General features: G+C 42.2%; 1 protein-coding gene across 1 annotated transcript in view; it reads left to right on the forward strand.

Annotated features, from left to right (window-relative positions):
• PPIL2 (peptidylprolyl isomerase like 2) overlaps positions 1 to 27416 on the forward strand; it is a 135433-nt gene that overhangs the window by 21954 nt on the left and 86063 nt on the right. Inside the window, exons 6-8 of the mRNA XM_026656924.2 lie at positions 7723 to 7774; positions 12482 to 12573; positions 14845 to 14934. Of these exons, the coding sequence (XP_026512709.1) occupies positions 7723 to 7774; positions 12482 to 12573; positions 14845 to 14934 (234 nt within the window). The remainder of the gene's footprint in view (positions 1 to 7722; positions 7775 to 12481; positions 12574 to 14844; positions 14935 to 27416) is intronic.

A 27416-nucleotide genomic window follows, 5' to 3' on the forward strand; every position in this document is an offset into this window, starting at 1 on the left:
AAAAAGGGAGAGAATCTGCTGAGGGGAAAGCTCAAATAGTTTTTCCAGTCCTCATTGTTTAACAGCCGAGTGTTTAACAGCTGACATTGTGTCTTAACCCTGCTTTCCAGTACTAGTATATAAAAGTATCTTTAAAAGAATACTAGCTTTTATTTCTGCCTGGGTAAATGTTTATGGCATAAATTTAATCTTGGATGTGAGATTTGGTGATAAATTTCAAATTTCAAACAGATTGTGCCTTTTCATTCAACTTTTTGCTTTTTCTTTCCTCAATTCTATTTTCATTGATGAGTTACTGAGACTTGACAGTAATCTTTGAAGAATATTAGTTTTAGAAACAGTTTTGCTCTTCTACCATATATTTTGCACTTCAGTTCTCTCTTGTGCTTTATTACTGATAAGATGTGCATGAAAAACAAGTATTTCCCCCCCTTTAAGAACTCATCTGCTCTTGCTACGTCTTCTCTATCTGAAGTCTAAGTCCTCTGTGTCATAATGATCATTTCCACAGCAACAAATTGTGCTATCGAAAATAGGAGGCTTTGACTCTTGGTGCTGAATAAGTATAACAGAAGCACATTTAACCCTTATGAAAGACTATCCTGTTTTCAAATAAAATAAAGATTGAGAATTAAAAATTCAGAAAATATGCTGTGGGATCCTGTAGTGAATCGGCCTGGCTCCCGACGGCCCCTGCGAGGGAGGAGCCAGAACAGGCCCCCAAGTGGGCGGAGCCACCGCCACCTGTTCCCGCCCCCCGGAAGTGGGCGGAGCCACCGGCACCTGTTCCCGCCCCCCGGAAGTCCAGGGGCGGGACAGGAAGTATAAAAACCAAGCCCCAGCACTCAGTTGGAGCCCAGCGGCCGGAGAGGCCAGACGCTCCTGCTCGGGCTCCTGGTAAACCGCGCCTGCCCCGAGCCAGGTATCCTGCCGCTGTCGGACCGAGCCTCCCCAGAGCCAGGTACCCCGAGGCGGACTGGCCGAGCCTCCCCAAAGCCACGTACCCTGACGCCGACGGACCGAGCCTCCCCAGAGCCAGGTACCCCGAGGCAGACTGGCCGAGCCTGCCCCGAGCGAGGTACCCTGAGGCGGACTGGCTGAGCCTGCCCCGTGTGCGGTATCCCGAGGAGCGGCCCGAGGGTTCCCCTGCCCCGAGACCAGAGGAGCGGCCCGACCGAGACAGCCCTCAGCAGACCGAGGAGCCCATGGTGTGGGACCCCGTTGCCGAGCCCGACGAGGAACAGGTACCAATGGAGGAGGAGGAGATGGGAAGTAGCCCGAGGATAGCAGACCCCGAACTGATGTCAGTGTGTTGCGGGCAGGATCCCCACTGACCCCGCGGCAGACAGACTGCTGCGGATAGGGCCCCGGGCTGGAACACAGTGGAGTGGGTGGGCCTGTGTTCCCCCCTGCCACCCCACGCTGGGTGGCAGTCTCTCCTCCTCCCTGCCTAGGGCCCGGACGGCCCCAAAGCGCTCAGCTCCTGCTACCAGGACCTGAACCCCTGATCGTTGTGTGCTGCCCCGCCCTGACTAAGGGCCTGGGCTACTTGACTTTGTGCGCTGCCCCGCCCTGACTGAGGGCCTGGGCTACTTGACTTTGTTTGCAGCCCCGCCCTGACTGAGGGCCTGGGCTACTTGACTTTGTGTGCTGCCCCGCCCTGACTGAGGGCCTGGGCTACTTGACTTTGTTTGCAGCCCCGCCCGGACTGAGGGCCTGGGCTCCTTTGACATTGTTTGCAGCCCCGCCCTGACTGAGGGCCTGGGCTCCTTTAACTTTGTTTGCAGCCCCGCCCTGACTGAGGGCCTGGGCCCCTTTGACTTTGTTTGCTGCCCGCCCTGACTGAGGGCTTGGGTTCCCTGACTTTGTTTTTTTTTGTTTGGCTCAGCTCCTACGGCAAGGACCTGAGCCCCTTGACCCCTGCTTTATTGCCCGCCCGGACCAAGGGCCTGGGCGTCCCCCTGATTGCCTTACAACGGCTCAGCTCCTGAGGGAAGGACTGAGCCCTGAGATTGTGTTCTTGCCCAACCCTGAGGCAAGGACTGGCGCCCAAAACCCACTAACCCTACGTGTTAGGTGCCCCGCCCTGACTGAGGGCCGGGGCTTAGCTGGTCGCGGTATTGGCTCAGCCTGCAGGGAGGCTCTGAGCCCCTCGGACCCTTGTGTGTGGCCCCGCACTGAGCTAGCGTTTGGGGCCCGTTTAACCCTGTGCTTTTGTTTAGCCCCTGCCTGAGGGGCGGAGCCCCGAGACTTTTGGATCCCGAGGACCGATTTGAGGCCGCCTAGTGAATCGGCCTGGCTCCCGACGGCCCCTGAGAGGGCCCAGCTCCCGCACCGGACCATTACAGATCCAAATTACGTCTAAATAGAATGTTCTTTCATAATTTTCCGTGTGACACATGCACATCTTAAAAAAGCCAGCATACTGGAAATACTGCCTTGCTGGCTGGACTTCCCTCCATAACTTTTCCTTGCTCAGAGTTTATAAACAGAGGACCAGAACCTGCAAATGCTTTCTCAGGCAAGAAACCCCATTTTAGGCAATGGGGACTATTTGCCTGCCTTAAGGGTTGCTGGACAAGGGCCCAGAGCTTTCAGGCTTTGGGGTTTGAAAAGCCTGCTTTGTGTAACAAGCCAGGCCTTTGCTACATACAGAGGGAAAAGGAGAAGATTAGTTAATAGACTTTTGAAAACAAAAACCTGCTGTTTTGCCCACAACATAACCCCAGCCCTCCTGTATATGTCTGTTTACAGCCTTGTCTCCTCCCCACCTTCTAAATCTAAACAGTGAGTACAAACGCCTCCTGTGGGTAACAGGAAGTTGCTTCATGGCTCAGACAGCAGGCAACACTTGAGTGCAAAGCCGTTGTCACCTGAGCCTCTGTGACGCGCATATCTCCATTGCAATAACAAACTTCAGAGCCCGAGGCAATTAACTCATGCTCGCACGGCTTCTCCTGCGGGGCTGAGAATTGCAGTGTAGGTGCTCAGGCTGCACCCCCAGTTCTGAGACCCTCACGGGGAGGGTTCAGGGCTTGGGCTCCAGCCCAAGCCCGAACATCTACACTGCAAAGTTTTGCCCTGCAGCCAAAGCCCTGCGAGCCCCAGTCAGCTGACCCGGGCCAGCTGCCACCGAGCCACCTGCCGTGCAGAAGGTCTTTTATTGCAGGGTAGGTGTACCCTTAAGTATGTCCACACAGCATTTTGGAGTGAGCCTCCAAGCCTGGGTTGACAGACTCGGGCTAGTGGGGCTCGCACTAGCACTAACAATAGCTGAGTAGGCAGCACTTTGAAGTTGTTTGAACTGGAGCTTGGGTTCTGAAGCGTAAGGACGGGGATGGGCTTCAGAGCCCGAACTCCAGCCCAAGCAGCAACTTCAAAGCACTTTCCATTCAGCTATTTTTCGAGCACTAGCACAAGCCCTGCTAGGCTGAATCTGTCAACTGGGCTGGGAAGCTTGCTCCTGCTCAGTCCAAAATGCTGTGTAGACATAAGCTCTGAAATGCCTGAGCTCCACTAGACCGGTCAGTGAAATGCCAAGCACACTTTGTTCTGGGTTTCTCATACTGCTGCATTGCACTGGTCCCACATTTTAAGGGATCACTTGTACGTGGAGCACTTGGGGTGGAAGGAGAGGCCAAGCACTGTGTACACTTTAGGCATTTAAAAAAAAAGCTGATTTCTATAGTGTTTAACCTTTCTCAAAAGTATCTGTGCTAACAATGATAAACGGACCCTAGATGGTAATCCCAGTTGGTTCCTGTATACTCAGACGCACCTGTCTGAACTCTTGTATTGCTTTATTTGAGATAGAGTGAGAGTTGTGTTTGTGTGTGGAGGGAAAGAGTTCCTCCACTGGTGCTAGATCAGTGCTTCTTAACCTGTTTATTGTTATGGGCTGCCTTATGCGGCCCAGAATGTGTTACCTGGGCCACCGGTTGAGAACCACAGCGCCCCCACACAGACCCCTGTGCCCAGCGCCTCCCACCTGGAGACCCCTCTACAGAGTGGGGCCAGGAGTGGAGCCCTGAGTGGGGGGCCAGGTGGCAGCCTCAACCCTGGACCTGGTTGGGCAGTTGGGTGGCAGCCCAGACCCTGACCCCCTGGGGCTGGCCAGCAGCCCCAATGCTGACCCCAGACACTGACCCCATTACAAGACCCTTTTTTTACAGTTGTTTATAACTTTACCAAACTTTAATCATTTGGGTTGAAATTTTCCCTGCCAGGTATTTGCCTCAGGCTGAATTTTATTTTGTGGGTGCTTCAGCCAAAATGGGCTCACTGTTTCCAAGAAATTAGGAGAAAATGTTGTTTTGCTCCTGTGTTTTTTGTTTGTTGTTGTTGTTGTTTTTTTTTTTAAGTTCTGGTGACTTTCTTTGGACAACTGTACTGCCCCTAGGCTTTGGAGCAGGGACTTGACATTTGCCAGAGGGTGGCCTTTGTGTCAAGGATGTGCCTTTTGCCTTCCCAATGAAAAGCCACTCAAATTTGGCCAAATTGTAAGCCTTTGCAAAATTGCAGTTTGAACATGCTCCATAGAGACTCCGTAGATTTTAGGGGCTGAATTTCCTGAAGATTCTGTCCATGCTGCACATGCTCCAGCACAGAGCTGAGCCAGACTTCCTCTGAAATTTCTGGTCTGGGTTACTGAAGGCTGCATCAGGTGCTGGCACCTCAACTGAGAGCAGGGGGCCTCTCTTCTGTGCTTCTAATGCCTCCCCTGCTGGGCCCAGGCAGTGTGGAGGAGGAAGCTACCTGATTTGAATGCAGAAGAGACAAGAACTGGTCCTGTGGTTAGAGCAGATTGGGACAAGGAGTATGGGGGGCAGTCACTGGGACTGAAGGCTGGCGGGAGGAGGTAGGGGAAACCGAGACTGGGAGTCGGAGTGTGGGGAGACTGGGAATGATTGGGCAAGGAAACTAGGAGTAGGAGGGAGATGAGGGGGGAGACTAGAAGCCAATAGGTGGAGTGGGGAACTGAAATCTGATGAGGAATCTTGTAGGGAGGATACTGGAACTGAGAACCAGTTAATAAGCAAGCTTAATTTTGGCATTGTCTTGAGAGCTTGACTTGCTCACTGTGACAATATTCTTTTAATGTACTTTTTGTGTGGTTAATGTATAACATGAGTGTGAATTAGCCTCTTCCTGATTCTGAGATTTCTTTGTAATGTAGCACATACTGATCAGTTGGCTATGTTCAGTCAGTCACATCTTTTTGTCTCCATATTACAAATGGAGCCATTACCTGGGAATGCTATCAGTAGTGAGGTGTTGTCCCATATTATTTTTGCATGCTGACATTAGGCCTTGCAACATGAGCAACCTTTATCAAGAAATAAATTGTTTACTCGCTCTCATCCAAAAGATGTGACCTGCCGCACTGTACTGTCTCCTGGGATACTGGATAGGAGCCTGAGGCCATGATAGTGCTTCTAAGGACATAATACATCTTGACTAATAAAATAATGTGCTACAACTTTTGCTAGTGCTGATCGACTCTAGCTGGAAGCAGACTAAAATACTGCAGAAAATGCGGTCGAGTACAACAGTTTGGATCCTAAATCATGGCTAGGGTCACTGTCTGAGGACTGCCTTTGTTTGAGCTGCAGCTCCTTGCTTTGTTCACAGATGGCCTGCTCTCCTCTTTTGAGAGCAGAGGGAGAGGGCATCTCTTTCTAGGTCTTCTTTAAACTGATCTTAACTGAGATATTTCAAGAGGTTGTGTCTCTATAAAGGAGTGCATCCTTGGATTTAACATTTGGGCTGTTTTGTTGAGCATACATTTGTGGATATGTTTTGCAGTAATAAATATCTCTATGCAGGACAAAGCCATCCAAACACATCAGGTTACATTGTCAGCTCTGTAGAGCCCCCTCCATTTCCTCAATAATTTTTCTTTCCTAGTAAGAAATCCTACTTTAGATTGGACATGCAGTCTTTGCCATTGCCATTACTATGCCTTCCTGCAGATGATGTCTGTCTCGCCTGAGAACCACAGCATAAGAACCACCATACTGGATTTGCATCCTCCAATTACTGGGCCGGAGACAACGCTAACAAACTGCATGTTCATTCCCTCTCCCATCTTTTCCCTTGTTGGTCTTGCTAGTAAACTAGGCAGATGGTTATCTTTGTGGCAGCTAATTAATGCTGCGACTTGACAAAACAATTTGAGAGGCAGCCTCGCATTAAAAAAAAAAAGAGCCCAGCTGTCCTAGAAGAATGAGCCAGCTGTCATAGCTTGTCGTTTTCTGATCAAGGAACATAAGTCTTGATTTTAGACAAAAAATTTGGTCATGTGACTTTTTATGTAACCACTCTGCGCCATCAAAATTGAGCCAACAAGTCTCTGCCCAAAGCTTATGCAGATCTACAAACAGTAACGAGTAGATATCTGTCTAGGGATACAAAGAGGAATATAGCTCCCTGCCTCCTTTATTTGTTGATTTAATTGATTGTCTGAAAGCAGAACTAGTTGTCTTTTAAAAGGCCTTTGTTGTAGGAGCTCCTAGCAGGAAATCTGGCAGTGACTCAATTTTTCTGACAGCCTGTATGTTTCTCAGACTAGGCTTTTTTTATTATTATTATTTCTGAGGTCCTGACTCAGTTTACAAACCTGTGGTCCATCATGATACATTGTATTGGTAGGCTTGATACTCTGCGAGTTTCGGGAGGTGGCCGTTTTAGTTTTGCTTGCATTACCAATAGCCATTCTTACCCAAATTCTTAGGGTTCTAAGGGCCTGATCCTACGAGGTGCCCTCAGGCCATTGAAGTCCATGGTAGTTGAGGGTGCGCTGCACCTGAAAGAGGAAGGCACTCAGCTACAGGATTGGGCACTAAGGTCTGATGATCAAACACTTAATTCTGTCCTATTGAAATAAATGGTGCTCTGTGCTGGAGGATCCCTATGCCCATGCAGAGCCCTGTTGATTTCAATAGGACTTTGCTGTGGCCTGCCTGCACCGATCAAATTGCAGGATCAGGGCCTGAGAGACTCCCTGTCAGGTGATTAAAAAAGTAAAAGTAATGTAATACTAGCAGGCCAACTTAATCTTCCCCTTAACTCTAATTCTCAGTCATAAAATCCATGGAACCCTTGCTATGGTATCAGCTGTATTAAAAATTCTTAACGACCAAAAATGTATGTTTCCTGAGAGTTCACATCACCATTCTTCATTACTTCTGATGTTTTGCTAGTTAGTATGTGGGCTGACGTATAGTCTGTTAAAGCAAAAGGTAAACGATAGTTACTTTAGTGTAATTGCAAAAATAGTTTGCTTGCTTTACGCACTCCGACCGAAATGCCTTTCAGAGTTGTCACTTTTAATCAACAAGAATAGCCTTCAATGTAATGTATTTGCTGCAAGTTATTGCCTCTCATCTTTTCATGCTAACCCCCTTTTTAATTTGTGCTGAGGCAAAGTATAAATTGAACTATTTAATCTCAGGTTTATTACATTTGTATTAGGACAATACTGTATCAAGCTACAATACTGTAATGTGTTTCCCTGTTCTCAAATTCCATAAATATGATTTCTGGGGATTGGCTCTATCCCCTTTCATTTCCAGAGTTACTGTGATAAAATAACAGATGGTTTATTATTGATGATGATGCAATCAGTGTAATAATAATGGGCTTCATTAATGCCATATTATTTTATTTCTGAGGTCAGTGTTAGCAGTGATTAATTTTTCCATATTTTATTGTATCCCTTAGAAACTAGATGCCAAATCTCTTGTCAAGCTAAACTTCGCTAAAAACAATGAAGGTGAGTTGGTGCATTCTTTATTTTTTCTGAGCGCTTTTACAAACCAGGATTCTCTTACAGCTGTACGTTCATGTACTAAAGTAACTTGTGGTTACCTTCCATGTAGGATCATAATTTTATTTTTGAGCTCTGTCACTGATTGTTGGAATCAACATGTTCTTCATTAAGGGCCCATTTCTGCCACCTTTACATTGAGTAGTTTCTATTTCTGAAAGTAATCCCATTTCGTTTTGTGACTGCTTGCCGAGTAAGGTACTACATGATGAGAGTAAGAGTTTCTGGAAGGGTGAAATTACATGGTGTGTTATCTTTAGCCGATACCCACAACTACTATAGCCAATTTACTACAGGAATCTGAGCCTGTACCTTAACCCTTCACTCTGGCTTACTTTAGTATCCTGAGATAATGTGCAACAGAATATAAAAGAATAAAGTCTTCATTAATGTTGCAGTGTTATGTCACAGCAGAATTAGAAGTACATTAGCCTGGAAAAGATGTTAATTTTCCCATGCTAGTTATTCCCCAGCTTCCCAATCAATTCAGTGGAATCGTGTCTGGCTTTTAAAAGACCAAGGGAAAGGGAGATGCTACCTTTGCTAAGGATATAGTAACATTGTGGGAAAGGGAGACTCTCATATAGAAGTTGATGGAGCTCATTGTAAGTCCGTGGGGCGTTGTGACTCAACAGACTTCACTGATCCTCCTTATCAGTCCTCCATGATTTGAACTCCATTTTGAAGACACTGGTAAAATTGGGGGCAAAATGCTCAATAACTCATTTGACAACTCAAGATAATTGTTTTCTGAGGAACATGTTCATGGCATTTTCTGAATAACAACCTGTTAGAGAAGAGCCTGTGGTTATGCTTCTGCTGGCTTAAAGATGTAAAATCAAGGATCAATCCAGAACCACCAATAATATAAGGGAGAAAATTATAGTTTGATTTATAATACTTTGCATGTTATATGTTCTAATAACTTTACAGCCATTAATTTATGAAACCTTTGTGAAGCAGATAATTATCATAATCTCTTTACTGAGGGGAAAATGTAGGCAACAAGGGCTCTAGGCGTTGGAGATGGGATTAGAATTTCAAAGTTTCTAGCTCCTAAATCTTTGGCTAAATCCACGAGATCACACCGTCTGTCATAAGAGTTCTATGACTGGTAACCGATTTCTTTAGAGTTCTGCATTCAATTGACAAATCTTAATGCCTTTAAAACATTGTCATAATCGGTAAAACATCAACAAATTGATAAAGGTTTTAAAAAACTAATAGCAATTTTTGGGTGCACAATTTACTATAACTCCAGCTCAGTACTTTCTGAAAATCAGGCAGCTTTTGGGGATCTCAAGTTGGACACCCCAAAATGGAGGTCACGTTTGGAAATCTTGGCCATTATATTTTCAGCTCACAATTCAGGGCATTTTGCTATACAGCTGCTGTTAATTCGAGTGGGACTAGCTCAACTAAAATGACAAGTTTAGAATATTAAGGAGTCATAATAGAGACTCTTAAGTATAAAGGAGCCATTTCATCATGAACACTTATTTTTCTCCACTTACAAGTTTTTGCAAAACAGTGTCCTTTGGGCTGCAATATTTTATGCTTAATCTCAACCAAAAGGTGAGTTTTAATTTAAATATTACAAAAATTGCAGGCCGAAGAGTAAAGTGTGGGAAGAAAAAGGTGTGTTTTTTTAGAGGCATTCTCACCATTTTTTTTGCTCTCCCATAGTTCAGGAAAATTGCTTTCAAAAAGTCATCCTTGAAATGAATGCATTCTTCCATGGGCAATGTACATGAGACATGTTGGAACATAGTTTGTTTCTAAACCTTGTTATGAATATTGTAATTCTTTAACCTTTTTCAGATGAATTAGCTTGTACAGGCAAAGATTAGAATGTTCTCAGGGGTCCAGGGTATATAATAATGTGCATCATACATCAGGAGTAGGGGTATAACTAAAAAGGCGTACGATTTAGGGTTAGGCTCTTCATCCTTAGAATAAGTAACGAAGAAGAGCTCCCCTTCTAGTAGATGTATGTGTCTCTGTCCCTGGCTATCTGAGGTGGCCCATCACTGTCACCAAAATTGTTTCCATTCCATGTCCCAGCCTGACTGTAAGAAGTCCAGCATGCTGGAATAGGTCGGATATTGGAGCCTGGTTGGCTCCACCCTCTGACTTTCCCCAGAAAAAGAGGTTGGAGACAGGTACCCAGATTTTCAAAAATGACTAGTGATTTTGGGTGCTTCAGTGTTTGGGTGCCCAACCTGATAGACCCTAGAGGGGCCTGATTTTTAGACAGTGCACTTTGTGACAACCAAGTCCCTTTATATGGTGTCTCAGGTAAATCACTAGTATCTCTTGAAAATTTTGTGTGGTGTGGCTATTGACAACTAAATCTTTTAGGTAGGGGATGGTTGCTGGAGGGGCTGGCAATATGGAAGGTGTTTATTCTGAATGAGAGAGTGGTAAGAGCAAAGGGAGGTCTCTGATCTGTGTATGGAAGGGAGAACATGAGGTTATGGGGCATTAAGGCTGGAGTTGGAACTGTATAGTAGAATTTCCTCACTTTTTAGAGTGTAAATTTGTAACTAAAATAATGCCACTTCCTTTGGAGGAGGAATAAATTCTCAGCTTTAACAGTGTATTGGCTTTGGGGAATACTGCTCAGAGTTTACATGTGGCTGGGAGAGTCAGTAACCAATTCTTAGAGCATGGGCCCTATTGCTGTGCACTGATTGCAATTTCACTCCTGACCTTGCTGGTCAGGATGGAGATTTTGTTTACGGTAGCAGGAGCTGACACTAATAAATATGATGGGGTTGCTCCTCAGAACCAGTTATACTCAGAGGAAAAGAGTCTCAGCTACTGTGAAATGCTCTCTCGTCAGAGCAACTCATTGTACATGAGCTGCCATGGGTGAGAGAGCCCTTGCCATCTGCAAGGGAAAGACTAGTCGCTTTCAGTTAACCCTTCTCTCCTGAAGTTGTGGGTGAACTGGCAAATGTATACTGAAGTGCAGGCTGCTAGCCAAGACTGGTGGAATGGGGGGGGGGAGCACTTACCACTACTGTGGGCTATATGTAGCTAGCTGTGTCATCGGTGCGCAAGTGCCAGAGTCCGTGCTAGCAGGCTGAAGCACTTTGGGGCAGGGATCGTGATCTGTGTTAGTACAGTGCTAGCATAGTGGGGTTCTGCTTCACAGCTGGGGTGCACAGGCACTACTACAGTACAAATAATAACAGGGGAGCTTACGGTAGCAGTGAACTGTCAAAACAGTCTTTTTTTTTAAGAAGAGCCCATCGGGTGGTGCTAGATGAAGTAAAAGGCTACAGTATGAAAGGAAGAGAATTGATCTTTATTTCTGCCTAACAGCAGGCATTTCTTAAAACATGGCTCATGGAATTTTAACACATGCCCAGGTGTCTGTTCTCCTCTTTCATATAGAAAGTGGGGTGAGGAGCGATTACAGGAAAAGCCATGTAATGCTCTGTCTTTATCTGAGCACCTTCCATTCAGATCAAGATGGCACACTATCTTCATGGAGTGCTCCTCTGTATTAAAGATTAAAGCAGCTGCAGTTTCCTTTAGTTTAGGCAACTTGGGGGCAGGCCTCAAGCTCTGGGTAGCTTGCTTGTGTGTCCCTCAGTGGGACAAAGTACTGACGCCCCTGCCATAAAACACCTTCTAAATTTGCCTCTGAAGCTTACACAGTCTCATAAAGTGGATAACTTTCCTTCAGTTTTGGGTAGATTAATAAATAAAAAAATCCCCCAAATTTCTTATCCTTGCTTTTACAAGTCTGAGATTGGAGCACTGTGTCTCGGTGACTCTAGTGGGTCAATAGCTGTAGGAGCTTCTCTGTCCTGTGTTGGTGGTGCTTTGAGCTATCTTTATTCAGTTCTCCCTGTTTTTGATTTATCAGATTGTAATTAGAAGGAAAAGAATCAAATGAGCCAAAGCTGTTTCCGAATTCCCGATCTAGCAAACTGATCAAGAATTAATAATAATCTTCTAATTGCTTTTTGCTAAGTTTATCCATACATTTTCTTGATCTGTTGGCTTTCATCACTTTCTTTATGTAAGATGTGTTTAATATGTATACTGACCCTCTTAGGAAAATTTACAGCTCAATTTGAGCTGAAGCCAGGTTCTTTATTGAAAAGCGTGTGCTTAGGTTTAATGGAATTCTGTTTACTGAGATTGAATACGAAGTGTTTCCTTTTCTTACCAGCAGAACCTGCAAAGGGCACCATCTCATCTGCACCTCTGCTGGATATAAACCAAGATATGTTCCTGAGAAGGATGCTGAAAACAGGGTGGTGGGGGTAGTGAGAAGGCACACTCAACAAGAGTGTCTTGATTATTATGATATTTATATTGTGATACTGAGTAGACACCAACCCCATTATGTGATGTACTGTGTTGCTCGCTACTGGATGGTAGACTTCAAAGACCCATTTTTCTCTCTTGATTTATAATTCTTATAGGTGTCATTCTACCTCAGCCACCCACAAATACTAGAGAAACAAAGCATGAATTAAAAAAACCACTAATTATACACTGAACATAAAAAATGCGTTTTATAAAAAGAATGTAAATATTATTCACGAAGACAACTAAAGCAACCATTCCATTTGTCTAAACAACCATCAGAAACTCATGCAGAATTTGTTTTTCTCTCCTCCTCCCCCACAGGTAAATACCACTGTCCAGTGCTCTTCACTGTCTTCACCAATAACTCCCATATAGTGGCTATCAAGACAACTGGAAATGTATTTGCTTATGAGGTGGGCTCTCCGTTGCATTTCACTGTTAATGTTTTACACTTGTAGCATCTTTCGTTCAAGGCTCTCAAAGAGCTTTACAGAGGTGGGTAAGTGTTGTCCCTGTGTTACAGACAGGGAAGCTGAGGCACATAGAAGTGAAGAGGCTTCCCTAAGGTCATGCAGCAAACTAGGAGCAGCATGGGGAATAGAACCCAGGTAATCCTAGTTCCCTGCTCTAAGCCATGCTATCTCCATTAGGGTGGAATCGACCCCTGTGCCTAGGGCCAGCAAGAGGCCTATACACCACTGAAATCCCACCTAAGTCTTCAAAATAGGTCTGAAATGGAGCAGAGGCCTTTGGCTTTTTCACAGGGATGAATTTCACCCCTTATGGACAGACCGAATGATTTAAGATGCATATTACTTTTAAAGCCTGTCATTTGAGTAAGCTGCATGTAGCTGAGCCTGAGAGAGATTTGTAGGCCAGAATGTTTAACTCCTGATTCACTGTCACACGTTTTTCAGTTGAATGAACAAACAAATCTTCTGTGAACCTAACAACATTTCTTTCTAGTACATATCCATGCCCAAAGGGCAGATTGCCTGCTTCGAATCTTCTTCAGTAAGCAAGAATGTTTTAACTGGAGTTGGAGAAAAATAGATAACTTATTAGTGGACATTTGAGATCTTCCCTTGAATGGCATTTCTCAACTTTTTATTCACGTTTTGTGAACATTTGTGTGAGCAAAGGTTTGTTCATACAAACCTTGCCATACAATCAGTTTCAAACCTTTGGGTGATCATGTACGCAGCTTGACTATCCAGTATTGTAATACAATGGGTCTCAACATTTCCAGACTACTGTACCCCTTTCAGGAGTTTGATTTGTCTTGAGTACCCTACTTGCTTACAAAATCAGACATAAAAATACAAAAGTGTCACAGCACACTAGTACTGAAAAATTCCTTACTTTCTCATTTTATCTGTATTAAATTTTAGTTTGTACTGACTTTGCTAGGCTTTTTATGTAGCCTGTTATAAAACTAGGCAGATATCTAGATGAGTGGATGTACCCTCTGGAAGACCTCTGCATACTCCGATTGAGAAGCACTGTAAGAAATACATGCAGTGAACATTTGTCAACAGTCCACAGGCGGGAATTCGTTCACACAAAACAGACATCAAACTGTTTGAAATATTGAAATTTCAAATTAAAAAAAAAATCAGTTTGTACAATTGCAAACAAGAAAAGGGGCTAAATTCACCAACCCTTCCCTCCCACCTCCACCCCAAAAGAACCACCCCAATATGTTCTCCCAGTTCTAAATGGCATTGTATGTTTTAAAATCTCCAGTTAGGGGAACAGATGAGACTGGGTTAAAATACTTGCTATTCTCTTCTGGAAACATGGATACTAGTTTTGTTTCGATTACCAGTAAAAATGACTTAGCAGCCTAGTCCTTAATAGATGCTTGCCCATATAGTAAAACTGCTACCCATTTTGCCACAATTTGCATACCCTGTTAAAGAGAAGTTCAGCTGAGCAGATGTGTGGGGAAACTTGCACAGCATTTGCTCACATTGTACATCACTCTGGCCAGTGTAATTTATCCCTAGGTTATATAAGCCACACATTCATTTCTAGACTTTTAAAGTAGCAGAAAAAATATTAGCAATTTTGGTTCTGGGTAGGAGAAGGCACTTGAGTGTGAGTACATCTGTTTCTTTCCTTGTAAGTAAAGCTGTGTCTTTCATGAAGTGATGTAGTGATGATTCTGGTTTGATTATTTTATTTGTTGAGGAGTACAATGCATTTCTTTGATGTTGATTCCTACCATACTGTAAGCTGCTGCCCATTTTATAAATCACTTTCATTGCACCTGTTAAATTAGAGATTAATATTGCTCCACGCATAAAAATGTGGCTCTGTGCATTTTAACTATAATCTAGAAAACATATGACAGGATTTTCTTTTTGTGCTTTTCTTTCCATTTTTATGTAGAATTTGGCTGAAAAACTTGTAGCAACAATGTATGTAGCTACAGAGTCTTAAAAAAAAAATCTTTTATTTAAGACTATTAGAGATTGTTGAGTCAAATGGTTAGGAAAGAAATACATATGTTTTCCAAAATCAGTAAAGAAACCCAGTGAAACAATGTGATCACCTATTGGAAGTGAATGTCTCTAATTTGTTTACGTCATCCTGTATATTTTTAAGGGGTGCAAGATGTCTTGCATTTGCCTGGCAGATAATTTCTCATTTTAATTTCTTGTTTTCCACCTGGCTGTTAGGCAGTTGAGCAGCTGAACATAAAAACAAAAAGCTACAAGGATCTCCTGACAGATGAACCCTTTACTCGGCAGGACATCCTGACACTGCAGGTTAACCTCCTCTTGTTTTCTATTCTATGTCTCATGCCTCCTAATACACCCTCTTTTGGAGTGGGTTGGGGAGTATTAGGCAGACTGTGCACTCCCTGTTGCATTGCTAATATAAAATGACAGCTGATTAGAGAAACAGTGTTTTGTAGTGGGTAACAATCGCATCACTTTCATTTGTTCTCCAGATGGCAAGCCTTAGATATTCCATATAATTTTCACCAGAGCTGAAGTGAAACTCTAATCAGATTATTTTTCATTTCATATAGGGTTTGTCTTCATTACGGTGCTAACTTGGCACTTCTGCGATCGATCGGCTCAGGGGTGTCGATTTAGTGGGTCTGATGAAGCCTCGATAAGTAGATAGGAGAGTGCTCTCTTGTCTACGTAATTAATCAACCTCAACGAGAGGCAGAAGATATGTCTATGGGAGAGCGTCTCCCGCCGACATAATGCGGTGTAGACACCACGTTAAGTTGATGTAAATTACATCGCTCAGGAGGAGGTTTCACCCCGAGCAATGTAACTTACATTGACTTAAGCGGTAGCATAGACAAGGCCATAGTAGATCGTGATTGATTAATTTAGCAGGGAAGCCCATTGTGGGTTACTGAATTTTGAGGATTAGTAATTTTGTGGAGTAAGCGTACACATTGGGTAAAAAAAAATCAATGAATCTGCATCAGAAACATACGCTGTTCTTGTATGTTAAGTGTATGTGTAATTATGTAACACGTTATACTATACAAGTAAATGTATTGTACTGTGGTGTAACCATAATGAAATGTTAGTTATGAGACCTTGCTATTAAATCTTTGCTTAAAAGTGGCAAGAAACCATTGGGTTATTGTAAGAATGATCAGATTTGCAGTTTAGCCAAGTGGGAATTAGCCAGCATCTACTGTAATTGTTAACTAGAAGGAGACATAGATGGCCAGAGACTTCTTTATGTCTAACTAGCCAGTCAGATGGCCAATAATACATGAATCATGTTGTCATAAGAAATTAAAATAATCCACATATACATTTTCAGCTATTTAAAAGAAAAAAACTGATTATATTAATACTGTTTTATTTTAGGGGTGATTTTTAAAAATGCAAATCTCAGCAAAGTAGGTTTTTCGAAATGTCTCTGCAGTTAGAGGAAAACTGGCAGCAATGTAGAAATCTTCACCTGAATATGTTTTGCTTATGTCTGTTACCCTGTAAAATCTGGGGGTGGGGGGAGTGTTTTTTTTTTGTTTTTTTTTTTAAAGAAAGTTATAAAACTAGAAAGATGTAACTATGTTCTAGGTAGGAATAAAATGTAAAACTTCAAAGAGAATTAGTACAAGTTGGGGTCTTTATTTTCTCTGAATGTGAAGTGCTACTAAGGTTATGGTTTTTTAGTGAGTTTACTAGTACTGGAACCCATAATAAGAGACTGTAAAACTACTTTCTAATCTGCTGTAATAGACACTTAATTTACAAAGAAATTTACTATAAAATGAGTTTAAATATTAGACCTTAAAATTATGTGATTGTTAAGCTTGCATTACAGCAAGATAGAAATTTGTTTTATACTGGTGGATCATGCCACTGGAGTCACAGATTAGTGCATATCTCTTATGAATGAGAGAATTGTCACCAATGGTAGGCTGATAAATGCAAATTTAAGCTGAAAATGTTCCTCAAATTTATTTGTTCATGGGAAGAAGTGTGCTGTTTCCTCTTGTATTACTGTGCTGAAAAGCATGTGTACAGTTGTTTCCCCCTCTCCTCCTCCCCCCCTCTCAATCCTTCTGGCTCTATGATTGTTCAGGCTACTACAAAATTAAACATTTCAGCCCAGTGAATGCAAGGCCCACAACTTTCCTCAGATTCAAGTTTCAAAGCTTCTGACAGGATGATATTTGAATCTAACTGCCAAGATGCTAATGGTTTTGCAATAGTAATGAAACAGTAAGTGACTATTGTATTTGCACCATCATTATGGAAAACCAAACAGTTTTGAAACAGTGATTAAAATCTGCAGTCATTTAAATAAATGTTAGGATTTTAACATGTTCCATAGGTACATATCTTAAATATATTAATAAAAACAGCTTTCTGCTACTCAACTAAATTTACTGTATTTAAATGTTCCTTTCTAAGCTGTTTTAGATGCATAAATCTTCCAAAAACTAGCATGACAAATTTGTGTTGCTTGCAGGGGGATTATATGAATTTACTTGCATTTTACTTCTGCCTCTTCTGAGAAGTTGTATTTCTCACTCAATCTCCAGCAGTTCATATATATTAATATAAATGAATTAGGCTGTGTACCAATGACCAGTCAGCCGTATTTCCACCACCACCACCTATGTGGAGATAATAGCCATGTTGTTAAATTGCACTTTTGACACCACCCATGAACTCATCTAGGATAGATGACCTGTGTAGTATGTGTGTGGATTTGCTACTCTTAAGAAATGCGCTCATCCCAAACTCATGCTGACTAAACCTTTCTACTACACCATTGTGTGGTGTAATCTATTTTATTTTCTCAAATCTATCTGGAAGCCACTGAAATACAGAAGAGAAATTTGGGTCAGTGGAATGCTGAACACATTTTGAGAAACCAGCATGCAATCATTTTAAACACGTTTTGCTTTTCTAACTCAACATTTGTTCTATTTTAAAAACTAAATTGTGTAGGCCATTACTCCCAAACTGTTCCTATTTTGGGGGGGGAAATTGTCATTGGGATGAAAGTCAGTTTATGTATAGCAGCTTTCAGTGGCTGAAGGAGTTTGTTTTTAACACAAAATCAGTGCACATGCCAGCCCTAGTTTAGTGTATGCAGTAAATTCTCATCTGCCTGGTTGGACTATGCAACATGAACTACTTTTATCTGCTCAGGCATGCAGCAGACCACTGACTAAATTTGTCTCTGTCTCCCCACATTTGGTTCTGCAGCCTCAAAATATAAGAGGTTTTTTAAAAGTGAACAAAGAAAAGGAATGAAAGGCTGTGACATGAAACAAGAAAAGCTAGGAGATTCACATTCAATGAGGAAATGAACCATTTGTGTCCTCCAACATACTGGCATAATGGGGTGCACTGGGGAAATAGCATAGGGACACCTGTTGTGTGTAGGTGTTAGCGGATACAGAAGTGTGTCAAAGGGGTCAATTATCAAAGCAGTGCACAGAGACTTGGCTGTGTAACTCTCATTCAGGTCTATGGGAGTCATGCAACTGAATCCCTGTATGCTGTTTTGAAACTATTCCGCGTGTTACTTTTCATTCTTAGGCAGGAATTTCCAGGGGGTTTTGTCATGATCCTCATGTTTTTGGTTTTTAATGTGTGAATTCATTATTATTTCCCAGGTACTGTTTCCTTTTGGCACCTTAGAGACTAACTCTAAGGACTCCTCGTTGTTTTTGCTGATACAGACTAACACGGCTACCACTCTGAAACCTGTTTCCTTTTGGTAAATCATTTAGAAAAAAGCCCAGGGTCTATGGCTTTCTTCCTTATAAATTCTCTGTGTCAAGATGACCCTGGGCATTGAGTGACTTCACCATTGCAAGCCCTGTCACTAGTTTTGCTTTGTTTCTTAGCCAAAGACCGTCACTGAATTTTGTCATGATGAGTTTGCAGCTGGAACTCTGGCTTATGTACGTTGTCTCTTTGGAAAACTTACAACTATATATTTAAATCTTGTCACAGGTTTCCTCGCTTTCCTGACATGAATTGAATGTCCTTGTGTCTGAGAGAGCAAGAGCTGACAGCTGGATTGGTAGTTCTGACCCTGCTTGCTGGCAAAGTATCAGGCATGGAGGAGGGGTTTCTATAAAAAGCATTCTTTATTTTGCAAATAGCAATTGAATGGAACTGTATTTTTAGTAGCTCAGTTTATCGACAGAAAACAGACTCTGGAAATGCTTCATCTAAATGTCCTAGGAAGCACATGTGTTACTGTAACTGATTTTGTAGTGAAATATAAATAGAGTTAAAGTGAAAAGCTAGATTAATGAGTGTTTATCAGGTATTTTCCAGATGTATGACCACATTTTTCTTTGCTATTACATACAGCAGAATCCTACAGCTGCTCATTATATATTTGTTAAAATAGCAAATGACCCCTAAATTAACCAGCCTTTAAAGGTGTTTACCTCTTTTGAAGAAGGTGGAGGTGTGGTGTTTTTAATACTTGTTCTTTCTAGAATAGAATTACTTAGAGGTATAACAGAAAAATGTTATTTATTCCCAACTGCCAACACTAATAACAAGTTGTACAAATACTGATCAGACTTTTTTGTACAGCTTTGCTGATGAGCATCACCTCAACTGACTGGATATGTTTATTGCTTTATACAGTCATGCCTGGATTACTTTTATTTAAAAAAGTACACTTCTGATCTGGAACAAAAAGCAAAATCAAATTCTAATTGTTAACAATAACAATATCTTACGTTTATATTGTACTTTTTTTATGTAAAGAACTTTATGTACTTACATATACATAAATTGCTTACGCCACCACTGGCCTGGTGTGGAACATGGCAACTGTTTAACATAACACAGCAGCATTACACTAACCCTCAGGAGAAGCAGCAAAGAATAAGATCATCTCTGATTAAAATTGTCAGGGGAATGTAGGTAAGCAGAATGCAGCTACCAAAACTGGCGTTTGGCTAGGACACTAGGTCTAGTGTCTCCATTTCTGCAAAAGATGTCATGGGTTCTTTTCTCTCTGTAAGTGATCAGGGCCCTGAGTTTTACGTACCATCACAGAAGGCAGCAAGTGTACTATTTGCCATAATGCAATTCTAGGGCAATGGTTCGGTACTGGTTCAGATGGAGGAGTACCCTACTGGATCTCTCAGCACCGCTTCCTAAACCACTGAAGACTTTCCTTGGGAGTGGGTCTTTCATTCAAATACCTGGCCCAATCCTGGATAGCTTGTGAGATCTCATGAGATCACAGTAGGAGAATGGTATTGGCTGCAAACAGCTATCAGTATAGCCGACAAAATCCAGAGGATAATAGAATCTAGAGATGGAATGCTCATCTTATGTCATCTAGTTGTATGATTGATCCATCTTTAACATTTCCCAATGGCTTGTTTAGTAGAATTTTAAAAGTTCACCCCTACTGTTGAGAGACCATTCTTGAGAGCAAAATGTATTAGGCTGGGGAAACTTCTCCCGATATTCAGCCTAAATGTTTCTTTCCCAAATGTAGATCTCTTGTTTCTCTATAACTAATTAACTATTTCCCCTTAACTGTTGGGGGTTTACACTCTCTTCAGAAATTTGGTATTCTGTCATCTCTTAGCCAAACATCTCTCGCGCGCTCTCTCCCCTTTAATCTCTTCTCATCAGTCAGTAACTCAGATCACCATTGTAGCTCTTGTGTGAGCTCCCTCCACTTTGTTAGTATCTTTCTGATAACGTGGTGCTTGGAAATATACACAGTATTCCAGGTACAGTCGCACCAGAACCACAGAGAGGGGGACTATAGGTCCTTGCTCTAAATACACCTGACCTCAGTCTTTATACTCCCAAAATTACATTGTCCTTTTCTTGGCTGCCATATATCACTCCAAACACACATCTAATCTGTTGACCTCTATCACCTGAGGACTACTTCATCCAGGTTTATCTCTCCTATGGATTATAGTTCAGATTGTTTTCCTCCAGCTGTATTAGTTTGTATCTCTTACAAACTGAATTCTGTTATTTTGCACGTTTCTAATCTTTCTAAGTCTTTGCATTTTCTCTGTCTTGATTAGAAGTCAACTCTTCCCAATTTAACATTGTCTACAGATTTCACTAGCATGTTTCCAGATAACTAACAAAGATCTTAAATACTCCAGGACTTAATACTGATCCCTGATATTAATGATACAGACCCTCTTTGTAAATCGCTTTCATATCTTTGGATGAAAAGCGCTACGTAAGAACTAGGTATTGGTGATATTTTTGATATCCCATAAGAGATCTCTCATCCACCCCCACTTTTGCTTTATACTCTTTTAGCTAGTTTTCAATGTGTCTGTCCCCTGCACAAGGCAATTTGAATTAATTTTTCAAGTAAGATTTTGAGTTGATATTAAATCCCAACATATGCCCTGTACTGCATTCCCTTCAGACTTTGATTTTGAGATTCTGTCAAAGCAATAAAGTTTGGCTGACGACATTGATTTTTTATGAACACATGCTGGTTATTATATAATATAAGTTAAACCCAAATATAACATCTTGCCTCTTTCTCTTTGAGTAGTTTGTGAAGATCTGTGATAGAAAGCAGTGTACATGTTTCTACCAGCATGTGTTATATGGGACTGGGAAATCTGAGTCTCCTACCTCAGGAGCAAATGACCAGAAACCCAAAGGGTCAGACTTTTTGCCTTGAGAGGATAGGCCTATACTCATGCTGTGAACAGTGCTGAGCTGTGTGGGCCTCCTGAAGGGGCTGTATGAGGCACAGTATATGTAAGAGTTTCCTAGTGTGTGGCAGCAATGTACTTGCTACAACAACCCCACGCCCCATTTAAGGTGGATGGTGTATCGTGTATTCAGGGGTGGTAAGCAAAGAGGAGTCTCTGCTCATTAGTGCTCAGGGACTCTCAGCCCTTCACCACCCCTGTGCATCTGTGCAGGAGCCATGCACACCCGAGCCCTAAAGTTTGCTGAGATGCAGAAAAATTATTCCTGCTATGCACTGTAAAACCATATACAAGTTACTGTTGGCGTCCAAGCCTGCAGGGGATGGGCGTCCTGTGAGAGGAACTGTGCTGCCTCTCTGGGTTTTATTCAACAGCAGTCCTTGTGGGTGATGAAGCTGAGTTGACAATCTTGTCTATTTCTCCTCGGCCAGGAGGGTGCTGCTTGTCACATGGGGCTGCCAAAAAAGATTATTATAAAATGCGGTTGTGCAAGTCAAATGATTCCAGAGCTGTAACGGGCTTAGTCCCCGTACATAACAGAGCATAAGAAAGATGAATGGATTTAATCCCCAGTGCTTTGAACCACAAAAAAGATGGAATGGTGTTTTCTCAGGGGAAGTGACTAGAGAAGAAAAATCAGGGCATAAAACATACAGTGGCAGATACATTTGCAGCCATTTAAAAATAAAGTATGCATGTATTACTGTGTGTTTTAAGTGTTGCTGTACAGCCTAATCAGCTGTAGACAAGACATGCATCCTGACAAGCTGTTGAACACCATTGGTGTTTGTGAGAAGAAGCATAACTAATGAACAAAGTTGGAGGTAGCTGAGCTGTGTGCTAATTGATATTGCACTCTTGAGCTGTTTCCCATTTGCTATTCTATTTGTCTAAAGGGCAAAGCAAACACTTTCTATGGAGACGGGGCTCCTTGGCAATGAAAGGGGGTGCACAGTCATTGCATAAAATCAGAAGGGGCTGGATGCAGGGATGATGTGGTAAGGACGCACCACTCTGTGTGAGCTTCCTGTGGTAGGGAGGTAAGGCATGGTTGGGTCCAGATGATCTACTGCTGTGTGAATCCTCTCACCATTAATCAGCATTGTGGAAGGCAGTGTAAGTGCCCATGGAGGTTAGTCCAGCCGCTATACTGGAGTAACCTCTATGAAGCAGCTCTGATGCCACTTCACAGCTTGTGCAGGAGGGTTCCTAACCAGGCTGGGTGCATTCACCCCAAGGCAGTTTTCAAAGTATATGTAACAAGTGAGAATTCTTGGGAGACTGATCTTATCATCCCATTAAAGTCATTAACAAAACTCCCCATTAACTCTGTCTTGAATTAGGCCCTCTGTATGTTTTTTTAATCTCTAAATTCCATGATTCTATCACTATCTAAAAGGACATGTATAGTATTGCCAGCACCAAGTATTAAAAAACCATGACTCAGGCCCCCCAAATCATATTTTTTTAAATGGGTTGGGTTTTGAGTCTCTGGAATGTACTTGGGTCACGTTTTTAAACTTGTATTCCACAATCATGACGGCTAGAAACTTTAAAAACAAACAAACTGATTCTCACTTAATGAAAAGTCTTCAAGAGCCAGAGCTTTAAGAAAAACATTAAATATCATGTGACTTGTGGCAAAATTGTGACATCTGGCAACACTGTGAAATTCTTACCTATTAGTAATTTGTTAAAGTTTAAATCAGAAGGAACCTCAGAATTTTAATTTACTGTTTTTTGCTTGTTTTTTTAACATTTCACCTTGAATAAAAATGTTTTGTTTTTTCTTTATCGTTAGTTAATCTTCCAGGCTCTCCTGCATTAACACAAAAAGTGTTTATGGTCACAACAGTTGAGAGGAATGTTTTTAAATAGAAAAGAAAAAAGGTTAATTGAAAATGATAAAATTTAAATACTCCATTCAGATTGGGGTTTAAAAATAAAAAATATCATGCTGAAATTATTTAATGAACCATAAGTTCCAATTTCATTAGACTTGCTGTAGTTCAAAAAAGTGAACAGAAACAGGCTAGGCCTCTCTCTTAACCCAGCATTGCCCTTTATGTTTAGCTACAAAAAGCAATTCCGTATTTTTGTAGCTAGTAACAAAAGGCAAGTTTGTGCAAAGAGGCAGGTATGTACAGCAATTACCCAGGAATCTTTAGCTCTTGGTCCTTCACCTTAATTGGAACAGGGGCACTCCCTATTGACTCCAGTCATCTTCTACAAAGGAGACACCATTAATAAAACTATGGTGCCTTGAAACAAGTGTCTTAATCTCTACATCTCAGAATTCTCAACACTCATGTCTTGATTTGACTCCCTCTCTCATCTGATTCTCTGCACAATGACAGTCATTGGTGTAATGAAATGAACCTGTCATGTTAAATATTTTATTAATATTTGGACAGTTTCTTCCTGACAGGGATATGTCCAAAGAATGTGTATTAATGTTTTTATTTGGATTTAAATAAGCACACATCAAAAAATCTGTTTTGTGTTCTGGGCATCCTTTCTTTTAGTAAAAAATAACTTGTCCACATTATCTGCAGCACAAGTTAGGATTGGTCAGACCTATTTTGTGAAGTTTTGGGGGGAGAGGTTTGCTCAGTAGAACCCTGCGGTATTCTGTACATAAGTTAACATCTGTTGCTGTGCTCTTGCAGTCAACACACTTCTAGTTCTAAATTGAACTCTTCCTAGTGAATCACAATGCTTAATTTTAGAGGGAGGAGTCTGTTGACTTATTGCCCTAGATAACCTGTCTGAGATGCCACTCACAGATTTCAGGTTATAGAACATTTCTTCAATGACATAAGGAAAATACATTTGTAGTATGCTGCTTAGTTGGCCTGCCTACTCAATGTACAGTGAAATTCCTGAGTTGCAGAAATGGGAATAGAAGGGAAATAGTATAGATCAAATCTTTAAAGGTTTCTATTTGAATAAAATAGCCCATCTGAGTATAATGAAGAATAGCACACAAGGCCTTGGGGTTTCTCATTTGTGTCATTTATGCTTAGAACTCCAAAGGGCAGAGAGACAGAACAGCTGTGATCTCTAAGGAGATGAGGTTGCAGTTTGCTATTTACCATATTCCATACTGTGATTTTTGAGTTGACTATGAGGAGGTAGATAAATGAGGTTTTGAAGAGCCAGGGGAAGTACACCTCTACCTCGATATAACGCTGTCCTCGGGAGCCAAAAACTCTTGCCACGTTATAGGTGAAACAGCATTATATCAAACTTGCTTTGATCTGCCGGAGTGCACCCCCCTCCCCCCCCGAGCACTGCTTTACTGCGTTATATCAGAATTCGTGTTATATCGGGCCACGTTATATAGGGGTAGAGGTGTATATTGATTGGGGGGGTGGGGGGCCTATAAAGGCTTCTTCCTTAGTTGCTCAGTGTCAGCGGTCACATTGATTTAGCCTGTAAGCAACTAAAAGTATTACGGCTGTGAAATGCTACCTTTTAAAGTTAGCTACCTGGAGGAGAGAGATCCTGAACTCTAAGACTTGGCTTTATGGAGGCCCTTAAGTAACTAGATATCTAAATTTCTTTATTTTATATATAAAATAGAAATACATTTAATCATTAGGCTTTGTAAAGAAGAATACAACGTGTGTTACCAGATTAATCTTTATTGCAGGCCACTTTTTCTCCCCCCCCATCTCCCTACTACAAAGAGAGTCTGTTCCGGGAGCAACACGTACAGGGCCGGCTCCAGGCAGCAGCCCACCAAGCTTGTGCTTGGGGCGGCACCTGGAGGGGGGCGGCGCTCCGGCCGCCGGGGAGAGTGGGGCCACGGCCGGGCTTGCCGCCCTCCTCCCCGGCGCCCTCCCCCCGGCTGCCGGGGAGAGAGCGGCGAGCCCCGGCTGGGGCTCACCGCCCTCCTCTCAGGGCTCCGGCCGCCCTCCCCCCCCGGCGCCCTCCCCCCGGCCGCCGGGGGGAGAGCGGAGCCCCCGCCGGGGCTCGCTGCCCTCCCCCCGGGGCTCTGGACGCCCTGGGGCGGCAAAAAAGCCAGAGCCAACCCTGAACGCGTACCCCTAAGTTTGACCAGGAGTGGCAGAAATGTGACTTTCTGTAAAATCCTTATGTTCTCTATTAATATTATAATGTATTTTTGGATCCCTGGAAGGGGTAAATTGTCTTATTCTCTTCATCTGTAGTGTCTTGGCATGTGCTCATAGGCAGACCTATCACTTTCTGTAAGTAAACGTTGTAGCCTGAGAGTAGCTAGAGGAATGCTTGAAACCAGGCAGTCTGCATTTTCTATTGGCAATTGAAAGTTGTGCCACCCCCACAGGCCTTTGCCTGGGCTTTTTTTTTTTTTCCCATTTATGCCTCATTTCCCTCGATGATGTCAATTTAGAGATCAGAAATTACCCCTGGATTTTTTTTTGGCATGTTATACTTCTTTTTTTGTGGTGGAACAGTTTGTATATATAACAAAGCGCAGGAGCATACCAGGATGGTTAAGAAATACGCCCAGATTTCCTATTCCTGGAAATTAAAAGTGACATTCTCTTACACAAGAGCTCCAAGAAGAGAAACAATATCTAACTTTTCAACATCAAATACCTTGGTGAGGCTGCATCCTAGTTGCTGTTGTAGAACTGAAAAATAATGGGAAATGATTTGGGGGCGGGAGGGGGAAGAAGCAAGCAGGGGAGCCAGTGGATTGTCATTAGGGTGCAGACTCATGCAGGCTGATTTCATAAATGTCTTTTGGTTTTACTGCCAGCAATAAAACTAAAGATTTATTCACCAATGGAGGCATACAATTTCAGGGATGAATGAAAGGCATAATTGTATCATTTAATGAGAGATGAAGCCACAGCTCTGTTGTATTAACCATTGACTTAGTAGAGATGGAATCTTGAGAACTTTCTAATTGAAAGTAACAATTTGAGTATTTTGTTATGTTTTCTTGAATTATTATACTATTCACATTCATGTCAGTGTATTAGTCACTAACCTAGTATTCTGCAATATTATTTTTTTGAACGTTTGACTATTGTATTTTTATTAAGGTATTTTAGATTTTGTATCCTCAAACAACCTTTACCACTTTACAACTCTTTTTTTATTTTCTGTAAGATATAATTTCCTGGAATAATTAGATATCCTGATGTGATGTTGTGACCTCTTTGCTCTTTAGATGAGCTTACAAGGACCAAGCCTTAGGGGGGAAATAATGATTATGAGGAAAGATTAAGGATTATTGAATGATACTAGTGTGAAATCTGCCTCTCCAGTAGGCATCCCTGTCTTAACCACTTTAACTAAAGGTCAAACAAAATTGTACAGGAAGCTACGTGGGCTCCCAGTTTAAAGATCCACATCTAGTAGGTCATTAGTTTTTTTTTGATGATTCTTTGAGTGGGTCACTTAATAGAGTTTTCAGTGTGATACTTATTTGTTGCTTAGTTAACATAGTCTTGTAAATGAGGATTGCACCATATGAAACATCGGTTAAGAAACTGTCCCTGCCCCAAAAAGCTTACAGTCTAATAGAGCATACTTGGTCTGAAGATATTTAGGTTTCAAAATGCTCCACAAAAGTTAGTTAATGCTCACAGCCTTTCTGTGTGTGAGGTGTGTTTTTATTGGTAGGGAAATTGCTGAAAGGATTTGCCTCAGGTCTTACAGCAAGTGGCAGAAATAAGGCTAACCCTCATGACTCCTGGTCCCCTTTTCTATCCACTCCTGCGACTACCCTTCTCTTGGATTGGCTACTTGACCCTAGCAAGATGTGCTGGCAAAAACATGTGCAAGGTGACTTTTAGGATCAAATCCCAAAGGAAGACCCCAGTCCCGCAATTCACTGCGTCTTCTGCCAGAGGGCAGTGAATTACAGGCTTGTGACCTAACACATCTATGAAGTCAGTGGGAGTTTTGACTGAGTCAGGACCTCAGATTCAACTCCTAATGTCCCTCAGAGTGAGGGCAGGTCTTCGCTACAGAGGGGTCGATTTAAGATACGCAAATTCAGCTACGCTAATAGCGTAGCTGAATTCGACGTATCGCAGCCGACTTACCCCGCTGTAAGGACGGTGG

The sequence above is a fragment of the Terrapene carolina genome, unplaced genomic scaffold, assembly GCF_002925995.2.
Source record: "Terrapene carolina triunguis isolate 2854851 unplaced genomic scaffold, T_m_triunguis-2.0 Scaffold234, whole genome shotgun sequence".
NCBI lineage: Eukaryota > Metazoa > Chordata > Testudines > Emydidae > Terrapene > Terrapene triunguis.